Source organism: Physella acuta, unplaced genomic scaffold (genome assembly GCF_028476545.2).
Source record: "Physella acuta isolate Inbredline_101_S28 unplaced genomic scaffold, ASM2847654v3 ptg000061l, whole genome shotgun sequence".
Taxonomy (NCBI): domain Eukaryota; kingdom Metazoa; phylum Mollusca; class Gastropoda; family Physidae; genus Physella; species Physella acuta.
The window spans coordinates 272,314-290,000 of record NW_026731581.1 but is presented as its reverse complement, the minus strand read 5'-3'; the positions used below and the strand labels follow the sequence as shown (position 1 = coordinate 290,000).

Genomic DNA, 17,687 nt, shown 5'->3' with positions numbered 1-17,687 from the left:
TAACGGATTTGCTCGATCCCATTATAAAGTGAAGCTTTTAAAAAAGATGACAGTTCGTATAAATAATATGTTGTATTATTGTTTAAAAAATAGATATGAGTTTATAATACATGAGATGTGCGTGATACAAAAGTATTATTTATGAATTTCTATATTTCCAGTTTTGATATATGGAACATTTTAGGCAGTCGATCTTTACAATTAGTTTTGCCAAGATTTGAGGCAAGTTCAATGTGTCTGTGCTATATGTAATAATGCTTTGTAGTGATATACCAAACTATTTTACACAAAGATATTTAAAATGTATATTAAGAAAAAAATATTTTTAAAATAGTTGACCTTAAAGTTAAAAGATGCATTAAATAACAAAGTCGTTTCTGACGCAGTACATAATGCGCCGATGGCATTCATCACAACAACTTTAACATATAATTTTGAATGTTAGATAGACTACCATAAGTAGTCAGGTAATTGGCTATTTTAATTATGTTCATACCCAGAGATGCAATTCTTCATTCATTCTGGGAATGTGAACTATCTAAGGTGTTAAATAAATGATTCAACTTTTTCTTACCCTTCTCACAAGCCTCCCCATAGTATCCAGCCTTACAGCCAGAAGGACATCCTCCAGTAGCAACAAAACAAGCCTCGTCTGTAGCACAGTTACAAGTCTTCTCACATTCTAGGCCAAACTTGCCGGGATCACAGTTAGAATCTGTAGAATGTTTTCAGGCAAGGTATTAAATTTCTGCGTCGTTATAAATCATTTCCTATATTGAATAAAATGTATAGGCCTACAACGAATGACAAGAACTGATCAGGCCATGTAAAAAAAAAAAAAAACGAACAGATTAAACAAAAAGTCGTCCCCGACCCTAAACTTAGCACTAACTCTGTAATGTTTCTGTCATTTATGTTTTCTATAGTATGACTAGAAAATGTATAAAATGTAATGTATTTGATTCTTAGACGACAAGTTGCCGGCATTGTATGCATTGCTTAGGTATTGTATAGAAAGCCTTTTTTTTCACATACCGATTACATATTTATAATTCAGAGATATCTAAATGATGTAGATGAACGTAGTGATGATGGTAACAAAACCAAACGGCAAAATGTTGATGCTAGTCAAGTGAAACAGATGGTTGAGATCAGTGGCGTTGCGAGGTCGGGTGTCACCCGGTGCGGCACTAAATGGTGTCACATCCCCCTCCCGTAAAAAAAAAAAAAAAAAAAAAAAAATATATATATATATATATATATATATATATATATATATATATATATATATATATGTGTGTGTGTGTGTTATGCCAACGTTTGTGGAGTATTCGCAAAGTTATGACTCGCAAGTTTATTAGAACTGCAAAGGATGCCTTAATAGTATAAATCACACATTATATTAAATTTACTTCAACAATTAATTTTTACAATTTCAGTACAATACATAACTTAATTTAAAACAAAATATGTATTTAAAGGAATGCTATTTTTTGCGATTTTTGTTTTTCTTTAAAATAGTAAATAATTTTTTAAAATTATTACTTTAAAAAGTTACCTCTCCTATATATATACCAAATGACGTTATTGTCTATATAAGACATAAGAAAATACGGCATCGGGACAAATCTAAGGGTTTTTAAAGACGGGAATGTTTTTTTCTGTTACCCTAACCCTATGCGACCTCACAAACTATTAGGAAAATCATTCGTCATTTTATTTATATATATATCTCATGTAAGGAGAATTTCGATCGCGGATTTTTTTAGCCCCCCCCCCCCCCCCCCCCCCCCAATGCAGGGCTTTGAGTCGAACCGACAGTTTTTCCATACGGCCTAAGCGCATGCAAAAAATTAGCTAGATGAACAAAAGGTAAGTTCCCTAAAATCTGTGTTGAAATTACCCTCTATTTTTCCCATAAATTACAAAGATTATATAGGGAAATACGACTGGTCAAAGTTTGACCACTTTGCGGAATTTGCAGAATATGGCGTGTTTATTTCTGACACCCATAGGTGTTTTTCTACCACCTCACAAAATATCAAGGGGGGTCGTTCGGCAATTTTTTTCGTAATATAGCTCATATAAGGTGCAAGTCAGTTGAGGTCAGTTTTGACGGCTACAGGACATTACCCCCCTGGATATTTCCCCCCCCCCCCCCGGACATTTCCCCCCCGTATTTACCCCCCGGAGCAATTACCCCCCCTGTCAATTACCCCCAGTCAATTACCCCCCCCCCCGGAGGAATTACCCCCCCCCCCCCTCTAAAGTTAAAATCCTAACTCTAACTAGAATTTTATACCTATATACTACTTTAATCCAAACCTTAAGAAAAAGACCAAAACCTAAGCATCCACCTTAGCCTAAAGATTCACACAAAACAAAAACCAAAGCTAGACACAACCCTAACCCTAACCCTAAGCCTAACCCTAACCCTAACCCTAACCCTAACCCTAACCCTAACCCTAACCCTAACCCTAACCCTAACCCTAACCCTAACCCTAACCCTAGCCCTAACCCTAACCCTAGCCCTAACCCTAGCCCTAACCCAGCCCTAACCCTAACCCTAACCCTAACCCTAAACCTAAACCTAACCCTAAACCTAGCGCTAACTCTAACCCTGTCCGGGGGGGGGGGGGTAATGTCCTACTGGGCGGGGGGTAATTGACAGGGGGGTAATTGACGGGGGGGGGGGGGGGTAATTACTCTGGGGGGGGGGTAATGTCGGGGGGGGGGGGGAATATCCGGGGGGTAATTGACAGGGGGGAAATGCCCTGTTCCCAGTTTTGACCCCCTTCTTCGTGGACTTTGCTTCCAACCGGCACCGGCCCGCGTGTTCTAATGTCCCAAGGCAGGAGCCTGCCAAATTTGAGCGCCTGCGGTATATATATATATATATATATATATATATATATATATATATATATATATATATATATATATATATATATATATATATATATATATATATATATATATATATATACAAGTAAGTATGTCTATACGCATGTGTATATGTATTCACATATTCTTTTTTATGTATTTAATTTTTAACCCCCCCCCCCCCATACATGAATTAACACATAAGTTATTACGATTCTCAACCAAACCGTTTCCCCTCAGGCATATCTTGCAACGTTGAGCTTATGTAACTTCCCCCCCCCCCCCCCTCGCCGCGGCGATTGCTTTAAACTGTGCTCAGATATAATACTAACGATTTGTATCTATAGTCGGTTATAAATACAGCTTGATGTAGCATGTTTTCTCTATCATTAGCAGGTTTACGTCATGGTGTCAACCCCACCCCTCCACTCCCAACCCTTGTCGGGATTTGTCAAATTTGCTCTTAAAAGACTATTTAACACTCTAGTTAATCACTTAATTAAGTGGAATTATCCCTTTTCTGTATATATTTTGCTATTTTTTGCCTTGGTGTCACCCCCCCCCCGCCCACTAAATGCTGTCACCCGGTGCGGTACGCACCCTCGCCCCCTTGCTACGCCCCTGATTAGGATGAATGTACTGCAGATTAGATGTGGAAATCGCTGACGGTAATGGTGATTATGGGGAAGAGATCTATAAGACGATGAATATGATGATAATGATGGAGATCATTTAGTTATTATGAGTAAGATAAAGAAACTTTGAGATTGTATGGTCGTGAAGTCCTGAACACAGAAATTGTTGAGTTCTGGTCTCGGACTTGAGTATATCAGACGTCACTGAGTCCATCACGTTAGGAAAGATAAATGGGGCTGGGCATAGTGCTGACCACACTATCCATTCAAATGCAGTGTTTAATTAAAAAAAAAAACTTCAACTGCATTATTGATAATCAAGTACTAAAGCGGAACCTTTTTTTTGTTTTCACACCTATTGACCTTATCTATCGGGATGGCTTGTGCACAGGCATCTTGATTATGTTAAGTGTGAAGCTTTACCTCCGTATATTTCGAATTCACACAATGTAACGAAAATTCCGTTGTTTTCTGTTTTATATGTTGCAGTGACTTTTAAAGACTTGACCAAGATTGTTGGGGTAGTTACAGCATAAAGTGGTTGGTCATCATTTGATCTGTCCTGGTGCTCAGCTATCACCTTACTCTTGTCGTCAAACATTTCAAGTTTAAACTGCCGAAGTCGATCTAATGGGAATATATATATATATATATATATATATATATATATATATATATATATATATATATATATATATATATATATATTTATATATATATATATATAGATATAGATATATAGATATATAAATATATAGATATATATATATATATATATATTACAATGTAAGTTTTAATAATTTTATTGTTCTGACGACCTAGTAACTCCATGTGTCCACTCAGCCATGTGTAAAATTAAATGTTCCTGGTTTCAGTCAAAGAGAGGAACTTAATCATAGACAAACAAATAATTATAATAAATTAAATGATTAAAGTTTTAATAAGAATACTTAGATACATGCGTTGGGATCCCATCTGTTGTAAAGAACGCATCTGTTAATATAATAGGTCTCTGACAACGTAATGTTCCAATATGGAGCTCCATCCTTCTCACTTTCTGATGTGTGCGAACAAGAATTGTGTGTAAAGACCCCATCTATGTCACCATCTACAGCCATTGCAGCAACAAATATTATGCCCTTTTCTTGATAAGTTGAAGATTGTGCTGTAGGCTGATAAAATGCAAGGTTGCGACCTGAGAGACGAACATAAAAGGTTGATTTAGATCTAGTATTTTTTTGCTTGCGACACGGGGTTATTTTTTATTTTTTTGGTTATTTTTTCATATTTTGATTATTTACTGTACAATTTTACTAATGTATTAGTTTATTATTAGTATATTATACTTTATTAAATACTAGCGTACCCGTCCCCGCGCGTTGCCGCGGGAACAGAAGAAAGTCCAACCAAATATATAAGAAGGGTTTCATCTATGCGTTACCAATCCTATATTCTTAGACGCGTGACCTTGTTTTCTAGAAGTTAGTTATTTAAATGTAAACAATGCCTGCGCTTGGATCATAAATATCGAGACACGGGTTTACCTACACTACCGCATGAAAACCTCGAGTGTACATTTATCAAAAAGTTGCCACAATTAGCTGAACACATATCATAGAACACAAATATTTAACATCTCTTTAATTTTAGACATTAATACTGTTCAGTGTGTGGTCAAGTTTATAGCTAAAGTTTCAGTAATGTATTATGGGATGGCGTAGTCTAGTGGCAAATAACTAGACTGCTGACCCGACTTAAAACCATTGCGCGCCTATTGAACGTGATGACGCGCTTATGACGTAGAGCCCCCCCCCCCCCTCGCTCCACGCATAGAACTACCTACTAATTCGGTACAAATTTTAATTATTCATAAAAAATTATTTAGGCAAATTATTAAGTCAAATTAAATGTCACGATGCATTACCTTCATGTCTTGACCCACGTACCAATTACGAACCGGATCTGTCAGTTAAAAGGGCCTGCAATTTCGCTCGGCCGTTTCGATCTAGACAGACTGACAACTGACGACAGAGGAAGAGAGTTAAATAAAAGCTTGTAAAAATCCCACCATCCCGAGGCCCCGCGCTAATGAACTCCCCAAAGTTTGATATCTATCGGATGAATGGTGTGAAATTGCAATCGACTTTAATTTTTAATATACAATATATCGAGAAGAATCGCACCCTCCCGTAGCGCCGCTATTGCGAAATAACATTTCAGAGCCCTTCCTGGTAGTGTTCTTATCAACTGTCCAAAGTTTGATATCGATCGGATGATTGGTGTGAAACTGCAATCGACTTTTATTTTTTATATACAGTATATAGAGAAAAATCGCATCCTCTCGTGGCGGCGCCTTTGCCAAGTAAAAAATGTTTTTTTTTTACAGAACCCTTCCCCAGAGTGTTCTAATGAACTCACCAAAGTTAGATTGCGATCGGATGAACGCTGTCAAACCAAGATTTTAAAAATTATTTTTAAATACCGCAAAAAGCAAAAGAAAAAAATCGCACCCTGCAGGGGCGCCACCCCTGCAAATTAGAATTTTTTTTTCGCAGAAACCTCCCCAGGAATATTCTCAACAACTTCCCAAATCTCGACGTTTTACACCTCACTGATACGGAAAATCATAATTTTGCAATCTTGTCCGTATGTCTGTGTGTCTTTCTGTGTGTCTGTCTGTCTGCCTGTCTGTGTGTAAACACGATACTTTGAGTACCGTTACAGCTAGGTTGATGAAATTTCATATATATGTATTTTATCAAAATCGTAGATCCGTATCAACTTTTGAGCGATTTCCGATAACCGGAAGTGGTACTTTTCCTACTTTGAAATTTTCAAAAGCCTATAACTTGAGTACTATTTCAGATAGATAAACAAAATTTCACATGTAAGTAAAAGATCAAATTCTCTACCTTCTGTTAAATTTTGAGTCATTTCCGTTGAACGGAAGTAGAAATTTACGCTACTTCCGATTTCTCAAAAAACTAATGTAAATTTTTACAGTACTAATAATATTGCGCACTATTATGCACTTTTTATTTAGCGTTCACTTGGTGTGCAATTCTTTTGTCTACGAGATTTTATTCTATTTTTAAAACTTTAAGTATTTAAAATGGATTAAAAATCATGTCTATAGCCCGAGTTCCCATCCCCTGTTATTTTATATAAAAACGAGCTGGCCCGCGGCATAACATACGCCGCCATTTAGTTGTTTCTAATTTTCAATAATTCATAATTTGTGAATTCGACAGTACCAACGCTGACACTGAAAATATTTCTTTAAAACACTATAAGTAGCTCGTTAAGGACCATAACCCCCCCCCCCCCTTCCTTCCTCCCCCTCCCCCCCCCCCCCCTACGTTTAAAATCGTTGGCTCTGCTTGTAAACATTTAGAGTGAACACAGCTCACTAAAACCATGTAGGGGTGGGGAGGTAGGGAGAGCGTTTGCAGCTTGTTTTCTAACGGCTCGAAGAAGAGAATTATATATATAGATATTCGAGAAAGTTTAGGGGAGATCACTCCCGGTTTATTTATATATTACTAGCGTAACCGTCCCCGCTCGTTGCCGAGGGAATAGAAGAAAGTCCGACGAAATATATAAGAAGTGTCTCATCCATGCCTTACCTATCCCATATTCTTAGACGCATAACCTTTTTTTTTTTCTAAAAGTGAGGTATTTAAATGTAAACAATGCCTGTTCTTCGATCATAAATATCGGGACACGGGTTTCCTACACTACCGCATGAAAACCTTGAGTGTACATTAATCACTCACCGCCCATGTGTCAGGGACGTAGAAGTGCACTCTCAGTCCCCCTCCCCCCGATTAACACGTAAAAAAATATTTGACGTGTTTTAAACATTAGTTTGACTGATGCAATATGTTAGCGTTACTAATGGTCTATTATTAGATACTCGATATCAATTTCTGATTGAAATATCTAAAAAAAAAGATGCTAATTGCATCATTCGCAAAGCGACGAAACTGTTTGGATTTGTTTACGGACAAAAAGAAACATACCTGATAATAATCTGACCTTGGTTAATTTTTCTAATTATTAAAATAAAACGTATTTCATGGCCTTCAGCGGCCCATGTGAGTCTTTGGGGGCCGAAACTGAAATTTTAGTTTGCAACTAAACTGCACCCTACCAGGGCGCCGGCGGACACGCCTGATTCAATTTAGTGAGTGTTTGTAACGCCCCATGCTATTACACTGTCTATCACACTGTGTAGATCGAACGCAGTCGCCATAGCGTTCACAGGAAAGACCAGAGCGCAAAATCCCACTTCCCAAACCCACACACCCACCTCAGAAACCTTCTCGGGAGTATTCATCAACTTCTAAAAGTTTTATGGCACTCGGATAAACTGTGTTGAACCGCAATCGTCTTTTATCTTTATATACCGTATATAGAGAGAAAACAAATCGCAGAAACCTTCCCAGGAATATTCTCAACATCTTACCAAAGTTTCAATGCAATCGTGTGAACTTTTATTATTTTTATTATTTTTATATACCGCACATAGAGAAAAATCGCGCCCTCCCTCGGTGCCGCTTTTGCGAAATTAAAAATGATTTTTTTTACAGAACCCTTCCCTAGAGTGTTATAATGAACTCACCAAAGTGTCATGCCTATCGGGTGAATGGTGTCAAACCAAAATCGACTTTTCTTTTTAAATAACGTTATAAAGGAAAAAAATCGCGCCCTGCCGGGGCGCCGCTTTTACGAATTTGAAAATGGTTCTTTGTTCTGAAACCTCCCCAGGAGTATTTTCAAAAATTTTCAAAGTTTCATGGCGATCGCGTGAACGGTGTCATTGTAATTCACTTTTGTTATTTTTATATCTCGCATATTGAGAAAATAATAATCGCGCCCTGCCAAGGCGCCACCCCTGCAAATTTAAAAATGTTTTTAGCGCAGAAACCTCCCAAGGAATATTCTCAACATCTTCCCAAATTTTCATGGCGATCGTGTGAACGGTGTCACGGCAAATCACTTTTATTATTTTTATATACGGTATATAGAGAAAAATCGCACCCTCCTGTGGCGCCGCCCTTGGGAAATTAAAAATAAATGTTTACAGAACCCTTCCCCAAAGTGTTCTAATGAACTCACCAAAGCTTTATGGCGATCGGATGAATGGTGTCAAACCAAATACGACTTTTATTTTTATATATCGTATATTGAGAAAAAACAAATCGCGCCCTGCCGGGGCGCCACCCCTGCGAATTTAAAAATGTTTTTAGCGCAGAAACCTCCCCAGAAATATTCCCAACATCTTCCCAAAGTTTCATGGCGATGGAGAGAAGTGTGTCTTTATTATTTTTATATACGGTATATAGAGAAAAATCTCACCCTCCCGTGGCGCCGCCTTTGTGAAATTAAAAATTTACATAACCTTTCCCCAAAGTGTTCTAATGAACTCACCAAAGTTTGATGGCTATCGGATGAATGGTGTCAAACAAAGATTTTTTATTTTTTATTTTTTAAATACCGCAAAAAGAGAAAGAAAAAAATCGACTTTTTTTTATATATCTAAAAAAAGAAAAAAAAAAGCGCAGAAACCTCCCCAGGTATATTCACAACAACTTCCCAAAGTTTTATAGCGATGTGATGAGAGGTGTAGTAATGCATAAAAGACAGACACACACACACACACACAAACATACATTGCTTTTTACATATATAGATAGATATAGATTATTATTTACTGTACATCGGCTGGAAAATGTATGGTATACAGTTATGTTATTATTTGGCTTAAAATAACTCTAAGGGAATTATTTGATGGTAGTATTTATCAAGTCGACATCTAAAGTATTTCACAAAGTATGAAGTCATACAGATGGACATTATGTTAGCTGTGTGTAATTTCAACATAGATTTGTGGGTTGTATCCCCTTGCCGTCCATCACACATTACTTTCAAATATCGGCGGTTTCATTTTTGTTTAAGGAATAAACAGGCAGTGGCGTCGCTAGGTCTGGGGTCACCCGGTGCTGTACTTCACGGTGTCACACCTTATTTCCCCCCGTCAATTTTGCAGTTGTTTTCACCCCCACCCCTCTGGTAAAAGCTTTAAATAATTTACATTTAATTTTTATGCTGTTTATCTAGAGTCGGTTTTTTTTAATAACAGCAAGATGTAGCATTGTTTTCTCAAGCATGTTTACCACATAGTGTCACCCCTTCTCCTCTCTTGGCGGGTTCACAAATGTGTACTTAAAATCCCTTTTAACTCTTTTTTCCAATCAATATCGATGTTAAGCAAAACATTCTTCGACGATGTTTTGGGAGGAATTGAAATTTTAAATAAAATTTCAATACCTTAGCCCAACAATATATATATATATATATATATATATATATATATATATATATATATATATATATATATATATATATATATATATATATATGTATGTGTGTGTGTGTGTGTGTGTAGGCTTGACATTAGCAGACCTCCACTGATATAGAGCGAACAAATTGTGATGGGTTTGTCCCATGTCAACTTGAGAGCATTTGTTGTTTGGTTCATATTACACCAGACGTCCGTTGTCCTGTTGTTGACTACGTTGGTGTTTAGTTTGTTGCATGGAATTGTCCAGTCGGGTGTGTTGTTCTTGAACGTTAGGCTAAAGTTGTCTTTGTTACTGCCTTTAAAATTTAAACATAAAAAATACATAGTTTAGGATTTTTGTTTCTTCTTGCAAATATCCATTACTAGTTCCTTCTAAAAATTACTATTTCATTTCGTAATATTTTTATTGCTTGAATAACAATTCGAAACAGCAACAAAATAAAATTAGATTAAGCAGAGAAGTTATAATCACCTCCTTCTTTAACAGTAAACCGTAACCATGTTAACAGGTAGGATGTTTTAAATGTTATATCAAGCGAGCCCGTTACACTAACACACGTGTCGTCTTTGCCATCGTATAACTTTTTATCTGCACCTGTTGTGTAGTTCTCGTTTAGGAGATTTTCTGTAAGGAGATATCGTGCGGTTCAGTTACCTACATTTTGAACATTGTCTTTTTTATAATCATTAAACAGATTCTTTAGCATAGTAAAAACATTTAATAAGAACGAAACCACGAATAAGATGGCCATTTAATTAAAAAAAAACAACCCTGTAAAACTCACGGTATTGGCAGGCAGGACCAAACCACCATGGAGAACACTGACCATCTGGACATGGTGTGTGACCTCCACATTGTTGAGTGACACAGTTACACTTGTAGATGTTTGAGCTGTTCGACCATGTTAATAGGCCTACATTTACTAAAATTAAAGAAGACGAATGTTTAGTTCACACCAAGAACATCTGATAAGACGTTAATACGTGCCAAGTTGCAATAGAAACGTTCTTGTTTAAATGTTAGCTCGACGAAATGTTATCTTCTTTATCATATCTCTAAACTTACCTGATACAACACTATATAGAAAACAGAGAACAGCCAGAAACACTATCCTCATTGCAGTCAACTTTTATATACAGTAGTTCTGTGCCTATTAAATATATATATATATATATATATATATATATATATATATATATATATGTATAAATATAGAAGTGTTTAGCTGTGTATAATAAATATACAAACGTGGTGCAAGTGTGTACGTGAGTGAATGTGCACGTGTAAGCTTGTGTGATTTTATGATGTTAAACAGATTGTTGGCTATAATTTGAATAACAATAAAGAATTTAAAAATCAATAATGTTTATATTAACTCAATGTAACTTATATATTTATGTGGCGTGATTGTTTATATTTGCGACAAATACATTCAAAAAGGAAATGTAAGCATGCCATTAGTGTTCGATTTCTTAAAATTAGTCCATTTGGCCTAGAATTAAAGATTAAACGTCCGAGTTCGGTACTATAGTCCCTATATTTGCTTGAAGTGCCACAAACAATGTGGTAAACGTTGTATTGATTTAGCCTACCTATGTTTAACAGAGGCTATTTGTTTAAACCATTTGATGTTTCTCGAAGCTCTTGTGTCTGGTATTTAGACCTAGGTTTGCTTAAAGGAGTGTTCTAGTTCTAGTCTTTCACTTCCTTAAAGTCTTTTTATTCTATTATTTTTATGGTTGTAGACGTTTTGTTATGGCTTAGTGGTAGATAATCTGTTTGCAAGATTATATGTGGTAATAGAGAAATAGTTATTTGAGCAAGGAAAAAAAATTCGTTTGAATGATGACGGGAATTAAGTAAGAAAAGAGAGTGAAATTTTAGAAATTTGAATGTTACTCTTTCTTTTCTAGATTGCGAGTAGCCGATTTGTATTATGAGTTTCATTTTGTTGTGTAAGCAGTAAGTTATAAGTAAGAACTTGTCGAAGTATATTTACTTGAAAAATTCTACAACTTAAAATTAATATTTTTTTAAACATAAAAACAAAAACACATTTTCATTTGTTCTAGCTGTCTAGAGAAAAATCTGAAAACATTTAAAAATGGTCTGCTTGTTTAAGATCTGGTTTCATTATGATTGTGAGAAACTGTTGATGTTGACTACAGATACGTTGATTCATGAAAAGTATTTTTGTTAATAAATAATATACTTACCGAAATCGATAATTAGTAAATGTTAGCTAGAACTTACTAGCATAATAGTTACGAGACATAACACTGAGCAAAAAAAAAACACTTTGATTTGAACGGCAGTAAAGTAATCAATCAGAAATTTGAAGGAGTTAAAAAAAAACCCAACGATTACGTTATCCAAACTTTAAGGTTTATTCTTGGATAAACGGGCGGGCGATTTGTCATGTTTTATGACGTCTAGTTTTTACATCCTTGTTGAACATCTTATCTGTGACTCATGTCAATGTAGCTGCAGATAACAATCTCGCCCATTGGTGATAAGATTGTTATCTTAGATCAATCTCACGTGACATTGTTTACATTTCTAGTCTTGGTTGACGTTGATGCATCACTTAGTTTAAATAGTTTAAGTAAGTTATTCTGGATATGAATGAGAAAAGTTTTTTACAGAAGGTTCAGATCCTAGATGAGCTGAGTTTAAGGCCACCGCCCCGAATTAGCTAATCTGATGTGCTGATACTACGCACATACCAATTTTTATTTCACTTGATGTAAAGAAAAATAAATAAATAAAAACATTTCAAATAACACGCTATTGCTTGTCATCAAGGTATGCCCCGTGTAGGCCGATGACTCCGAATTCAGCCTGTTTTTCATTTTGGATTTACTTTTAAAGTCTTTGTCCTTCCATGAACAAAATCCAAGCTTTCAGTTAAAAAAAAAATATTTTGGATTTTCTCTCCTAAATGGGTTGCAATGCCAATTTATCAAGTTTCATCTGCCCGGGGGTTCGAACTCGGGACTTTTCGCTTTAACAGTGTCGATCAAGATGGGTAACAGACGGTAGTACGATGTCCCGCGTCTGGTGGTGGGGGAAGTAAAGCATGGTGAGAGCCTACGGATGACCAACATGTAGTGTTTCAAACCAACATCTTCGTGAGACTGATTCAGTCCACAATTTGCCAGTTAGTCGGAGTTCACGATGTCGAGGCCTGTCTGGCTAATGGGAGTCAAACTCCTGAGCCGGTATATCCGTGTCATGATCACAATAGATTAATGAAAGCAAGTTTGTTTTTGTGTTCTTATTTTCTTTGCTTTTAATAGCTCGTTTTTATAATGTTTTTTTTTTAAATTATATTTGTTGTGTTTTTTCATTCAAGCATTTATATTTGTTTCTGCCTACTGTTTGATAATTAATAATTTATGAAAATTTAACTAAAGTATGAACTATTTATCCTTAAATAAAATAAATTAGGACCATCATCAATCCAACAATAATTATATGTCTTTTATTAATGTAAGTCCGTATTCGTCCCAATCACTAATCTTTCCGGTTGACTATTTTTAGTTCTTTACTACAGTGATCTATAACTATTTTTAGTCATTAACTACACTGATCTATAAAGGAATTGCGTACAAAGTGAACAGCAAACAATGTGTGTATAATAGTGCAGAATATTATTAGTACTTAATAGAAAGGTACTCAAAGTTTGACTGAATGCATATAATTAGATCTTTTACTTATGTATTAATTTTCGTTTATCTATCTGAAACAGTACTGACGTTATGTGCTTTTGAAAAAAAAAATCCACTTCCGGTAACTGGAAATCTCTGAAAAGTTGAAAAAAAAAACCTCTACAAATTTTATACAATACTTATATATAAAATTTCGTCATTCTAGCCGGAACGGTACTTAAGTTATCTTGTTCACAGACACAGACACACACACACAAACACAAAGACAGACCGACACACACACATACGTAGAGACATACGGACAAAATTGTAAAACTATGTTTTTTCCGACTCAAAGAGGTGTAAAACAGCGAGATGTGTGAAACACTCGATTTCGATTTTTGCAAGATTACAATACTTCATCTATACTTCGTACACGATAAATTAAAAAAAAAAATAAGACATTTTGCATTTTCTGTAACGTTTTTATCTGGAAATTAAAGCTTCATTAATAATTAGAAAGTTTGATTATTAGCTTTTCACTATGAACGAATAAAATAACGAACACTTAATTTTTATAACATATTGTACCATATAGTATACCCTATAGCTATATATTTTTACTTGTATCCCCTTACTTAAATTCATTTTGAATAGCAACCCGCATTACATTCACTTTCAGCTGTCTTTTATTTAATGTTTACCGTTAACCTTAAATGTGATAATAAGCAAAGCTCACCGTAAACCTTAAATGTGATACTAAACAAAATTTACCATAAGTTTTAGATGTTATATTAAACAAAGATTACCGTTAACCTTTAAATATGTTAGTTAAAAAAACTTACAGTAAACTTTAGATGTGATACTAAACAAAGCTTAAACCTTAAATGTAATACTAAACAAAGTTTAAACTTTAAATGTAATACTAAACAAAGTTTAAACCTTAAACGTAATACTAAACGAAATTTAAACCTTAAATGTAATACTAAATAAAGCTTACCAGAAACCTTAATGTGATAGTAAACAAAGCTTACCGTAAGCTTCACGTATATCCGTGACTGAAATAAAACCAGCCCTTCCACTCTACCTATTTGATCTCTCCAAGTACTTCCCCCCTTACCGTTACGATAAGTTTTGTTAAACAACCCAGCACGTTATATGAGCCTCCACTCTCTCTACATTTGATACACCTGTATTTGTATTGCGACAGAAAGATTTGCTTCAGGTGTTTCAGCCCACCTTCCCTTCCAACCAATCACATGCTTCAAGATTTAGAATAGGTTAAACCATCGTGTTTAGTTGAAATAAACGTCCCTTATTTTGGTTTTCATCATAAATTACATTTTATAAACAGGGTTTATTTATACTTCTAGAGTAACGTGTTTTAAAAGTATACCCTAAAAATATGCAATGCTTCTATGCAATGAAAAAGAAACACGTACATATGCCTTTAAAAATGCCAATATTGTTTTGCCAAGATTTTAATAATTAATTTTTTTAATGAAAACAAAGTGTAGAAAACGAGATTCTTGTAATTGTTGATACAAATTGGACGGATGTTTATGTATGTATATGTGGTGTGTGTAGGGACGCGAAGGGGGGGGGGAGGGCTTTTTAGGAGGAGCTGCCCAAGCGGAGAAAGTAGTCCATATTTTTTTAGGGTTCTATTTTAGAAGGTATTTAATACAAAAATTCCCACCAGGATGGGGTATTTATATAAATACTTTACTTGAGACAACTACCGGTATGGTAAAAGGAAGCTACTTAAGACATCAATAGTATAAAATACCTCTAACCAGGGGCGTAGCGAGGGGGGGGGGCGGGGGGTGCGGACCGCACCGGGTGACACCATTTAGGGGGGTGACACCAAGGCAAGAAATAGCAAAATATATAGAGAAAAACTTGAGGGGGGGGTGCAAATCGAAAACTTGAGGGGGGGGGGGGCGCAAATCGAAAATTTGAAAGTTTGTCCCCGGGAAGGGTGAAATCGTTTTTTATGAAGCCATAAATACTAAATACACAATAGAGGATAGTAGTGTACCTAATATTACTATTCCCTGTAAGCTCATATAAATATAGGCAATAAATATGTTATGGCAATAATACAATATTTGGATTATGTAATATTTTATGCAAGTGTGTTTAGACCTGTCATATTGCTCTAAGTACATAAAACAATGTGATCTCCTTTTTAATAAAATTTTAAGTCAGAGTTATCCGTTTGGCCTGATATACTCGATGCATAGTTTAATATGAGGTAGCTAATTTGTAAGTCTGGAACTATGGTTCTAGGTTTTGTGTATACTAAAAGAGTGGCCAATGTTGGTGTATCCTGATAGAGTTGCAAATGTTGGTGTATCCTGCTAGAGTTGCCAATGTTGTTGTATCCTGATAGAGTTGCCAATGTTGATGTATCCTGATAGAGTTGCTAATGTTGGTGTACCCTGATAGAGTTGCCAATGTTGGTGTATCCTGATAGAGTTGCCAATGTTGGTGTATCCTGATAGAGTGGCCAATGTTGGTGTATCCTGATAGAGTTGCCAATGTTGGTGTATCCTGATAGAGTTGCCAATGTTGGTGTATCCTGATAGAGTTGCAAATGTTGGTGTATCCTGATAGAGTTGCCAATGTTGGTGTATCCTGATAGAGTTGCAAATGTTGGTGTATCCTGATAGAGTTGCAAATGTTGGTGTATCCTGATAGAGTTGCTAATGTTGGTGTATCCTGATAGAGTTGCAAATGTTGGTGTACCCTGATAGAGTTGCCAATGTTGGTGTATCCTGTTAGAGTGGCCAATGTTGGTGTATCCTGATAGAGTGGCCAATGTTGGTGTATCCTGATAGAGTTGCTAATGTTGGTGTATCCTGATAGAGTTGCCAATGTTGGTGTATCCTGATAGAGTTGCCAATGTTGGTGTATCCTGATAGAGTTGTCAATGTTGGTGTATCCTGATAGGGTTGTCAATGTTGGTGTATCCTGATAGAGTTGCTAATGTTGGTGTATCCTGATAGAGTTGTCAATGTTGGTGTATCCTGATAGAGTTGTCAATGTTGGTGTATCCTGATAGAGTTGCTAATGTTGGTGTATCCTGATAGAGTTGTCAATGTTGGTGTATCCTGTTAGAGTGGCCAATGTTGGTGTATCCTGATAGAGTTGCAAATGTTGGTGTATCCTGATAGAGTTGCCAATGTTGGTGTATCCTGATAGAGTTGTCAATGTTGGTGTACCCTGATAGAGTTGCCAATGTTGGTGTATCCTGATAGAGTTGCCAATGTTGGTGTATCCTGATAGAGTGGCCAATGTTGGTGTATCCTGTTAGAGTGGCCAATGTTGGTGTATCCTGATAGAGTGGCCAATGTTGGTGTATCCTGATAGAGTTGCCAATGTTGGTGTATCCTGATAGAGTTGCCAATGTTGGTGTATCCTGATAGAGTTGCCAATGTTGGTGTATCCTGATAGAGTTGTCAATGTTGGTGTATCCTGATATAGTTGTCAATGTTGGTGTATCCTGAAAGAGTGGCCAATGTTGGTGTATCCTGATAGAGTTGCAAATGTTGGTGTATCCTGATAGAGTTGTCAATGCTGACAAAATAATATTTGTTTCTAGACTGCCATGTTTTATTTAAATTTTTGTTCTTTTACGACCTTGAAATGTTTTTGTAGGGTTAGTTAAGCTATGCAGAGAAGAGAGCAGGTAGGGGAGTATGCAGAGAAAATGCTCGACCCTCTCATATACTAAATTCTTAAACATCATAGATAAACAACTAGCCTACCTTGTAAACTTTGTATCCAATGTTTGACTATTTTATTTCACTAAATCCGTCAGATACTCAACAGATTAAAATTGTGTTCATTACATTTACCAGAATCACACACTTGTCATAAGGTTACCGTCATATTAGGGATTATTTTTGTTGCAGCTTGTGTAATGTTACGTCGTGTTCTGTCGTTTGTGAAAAGACCTTGGCTTGAATGAATGGCCGCATTGTGCAGCTGAACTGGAACAGACGAGACAGACAAGAGAGGTTCTGTACATGACACCGGATGCTTCAAACTTGTTTTATGCCGGTCCCGTACAAACAGTAGGGAGGGTTAGAATACAATGGTGAACAATTTACACCCCGGGGGAGCTGCCTAAAGAGATTGTAGCG

The 17,687-nt window shown here is 36.1% G+C and overlaps 1 protein-coding gene across 1 annotated transcript in view; it reads right to left on the bottom strand.

Annotated features, from left to right (window-relative positions):
• Positions 1-17,687, bottom strand: part of LOC131949133 (receptor-type tyrosine-protein phosphatase epsilon) — a 50,584-nt gene that overhangs the window by 10,183 nt on the left and 22,714 nt on the right. The window contains exons 3-7 of the mRNA XM_059310905.1: positions 10,358-10,510; positions 9,987-10,181; positions 4,477-4,713; positions 3,942-4,145; positions 575-715 (exon numbers count right to left, since the gene is read on the bottom strand). Of these exons, the coding sequence (XP_059166888.1) occupies positions 575-715; positions 3,942-4,145; positions 4,477-4,713; positions 9,987-10,062 (658 nt within the window). The 5' untranslated portion in view covers positions 10,063-10,181; positions 10,358-10,510. The remainder of the gene's footprint in view (positions 1-574; positions 716-3,941; positions 4,146-4,476; positions 4,714-9,986; positions 10,182-10,357; positions 10,511-17,687) is intronic.